Source organism: Thamnophis sirtalis, unplaced genomic scaffold, assembly GCF_051295495.1.
Source record: "Thamnophis sirtalis isolate CommonGarterSnake01/CBP01778 unplaced genomic scaffold, rThaSir2_p1.2 scaffold_4, whole genome shotgun sequence".
Lineage (NCBI taxonomy): Eukaryota > Metazoa > Chordata > Lepidosauria > Squamata > Natricidae > Thamnophis > Thamnophis sirtalis.
The window spans coordinates 109491203-109493005 of record NW_028261384.1 but is presented as its reverse complement, the minus strand read 5'-3'; the positions used below and the strand labels follow the sequence as shown (position 1 = coordinate 109493005).

At 32.3% G+C, this 1803-nt stretch overlaps 1 protein-coding gene across 1 annotated transcript; it reads right to left on the bottom strand.

Annotated features, from left to right (window-relative positions):
• Window positions 1-383: 383 nt before the first annotated feature.
• LOC148046107 (olfactory receptor 13G1-like) lies at window positions 384-1292 on the bottom strand. The gene has a single exon (XM_087714522.1). It carries the CDS (start codon window positions 1281-1283, stop codon window positions 384-386), a length of 900 nt encoding a protein of 299 aa, XP_087570648.1. The 5' UTR covers window positions 1284-1292.
• Window positions 1293-1803: the final 511 nt, after the last annotated feature.

Below are 1803 nucleotides of genomic sequence, written 5' to 3'. Positions count from 1 at the left end.
AATATAACAAAAAGGCAACAGTAAAAAATATTGGGTTTCTGTCTGGATGGTCTCTTGTGACGAGCCGAAGACAGAGAGTGGAAGTGTGACCTTCCTCCCATATTTGGGCATACCAGGGGTTGTGACTTTAAATATATATATATATATATATATATATATATATATATATATATATATATGTATGTATGTATGTATGTATGTATGTATGTATGTATGTATGTATGTATGTATGTATGTATGTATGTATGTATGTATGTGTATATATATATATATATATATATATATATATATATATATATATATATATATATATATATATATATATATATATATATATATATATATATATATATATATATATATATATATATATATGAAATGTTCTACCTTCCAATAAAGCCCTTGAGAGCTTCTTTGACTTCTTTATTTCTTAGTGAATATATGACTGGATTAATAACTGGGGTTGCCACTGAATAAAGGAGAGAAATATATTTGTCTTTGTTTAAAGAATAGACTGAAGTGGGCCTAATATAAGTGTAGATGACTGCTGAAAAGTAAAAACTAACTACAATAAGATGGGAGGAACAGGTGGAGAATGCCTTCTTCTTTCCTTCAGTGGAACGAATTCTGAAGATGGCCCTTATAATAAATCCGTATGATGTTAGGGTCAGTCCACAACTGAAAACAGCAAAAACTACATCTGCCACAAAAGCCATTCTTTCATTCAAGCTGGTGTCTGAGCACGATAACTTCAGAAGTGGAGGCAGATCACAGAAGAAATGATTGATAATATTGGATTCACAGAAGGACAGCTGTAGGAGAAGCCCAGAGTGAACTGCAGAGTTTGTCAGTCCTAAAACCCATGCTCCAACCGCTATTGCAGCACACAATTCTTTCCTCATGATCAGAGTATATTGCAATGGGTAACAGATAGCAACAAAACGATCAAAAGCCATGCTTGTCAGCAACATCAATTCTGTCACCAGGAACAATATGAAAAAATAGACCTGAATGATGCAGCCATAAAATGTGATGGTATTTCTGTATGAGAAAAGAGTGAGCAGCAATTTGGGAATTGTGGTTGTGATGGAGAGTGCATTCACCAAGGAGAGATTGGCAAGGAGGAAATACATTGGAGTGTGAAGTTTCTTAGAAGTGCATATGATAAATATAAGCAGGAAATTACCCATCAGAGCTGTAACATAGCTAAGTATGAATGACCAGAATAGAATTCTCTGTATTTCAGGAGACTGTGTTAAGCCTAACAACACAAATCCCCTCATAGCTGAATGGTTCTTTGTTTCATAGCTTCTGAGTTTGACAACCTATACAAACAAATTATATTTGTGAATCAGTTATAATGATACCCCTTCAAGCTTTCTCCATTCACCCTTCTACAATAAATAAAGAAATATAATGTACCAATTAACATTTATTAGACAATAGAATACTATGAAACAATATAAAATATTCTTATAATTGTAAAGATGAAAAAATATATAGTCTGTGCCACTTTCCACTACATTTTTATCATCTAAAAGAAGAAGGAGAAGGAGGAGAGGGAGAAGGATGGGGGAGCTAGGGTTAGATAAAATGTTACTATGTGAGTTATGGACTACATCCATAGTACGTCTAAACCAATTTTATTTAACTTCAAGCTTGCCAAGAACTAATAACAAGATAGAAACTTTGCTGAAGATTTAACCTATATTTTTTTTAAAAAAACTTTAAAGTCTTAAAAGAGAAAATTTGAGACTTTTGTCAGTCTAAGGTCTATTCTAAATTCTATTCTAAATTTGAGAA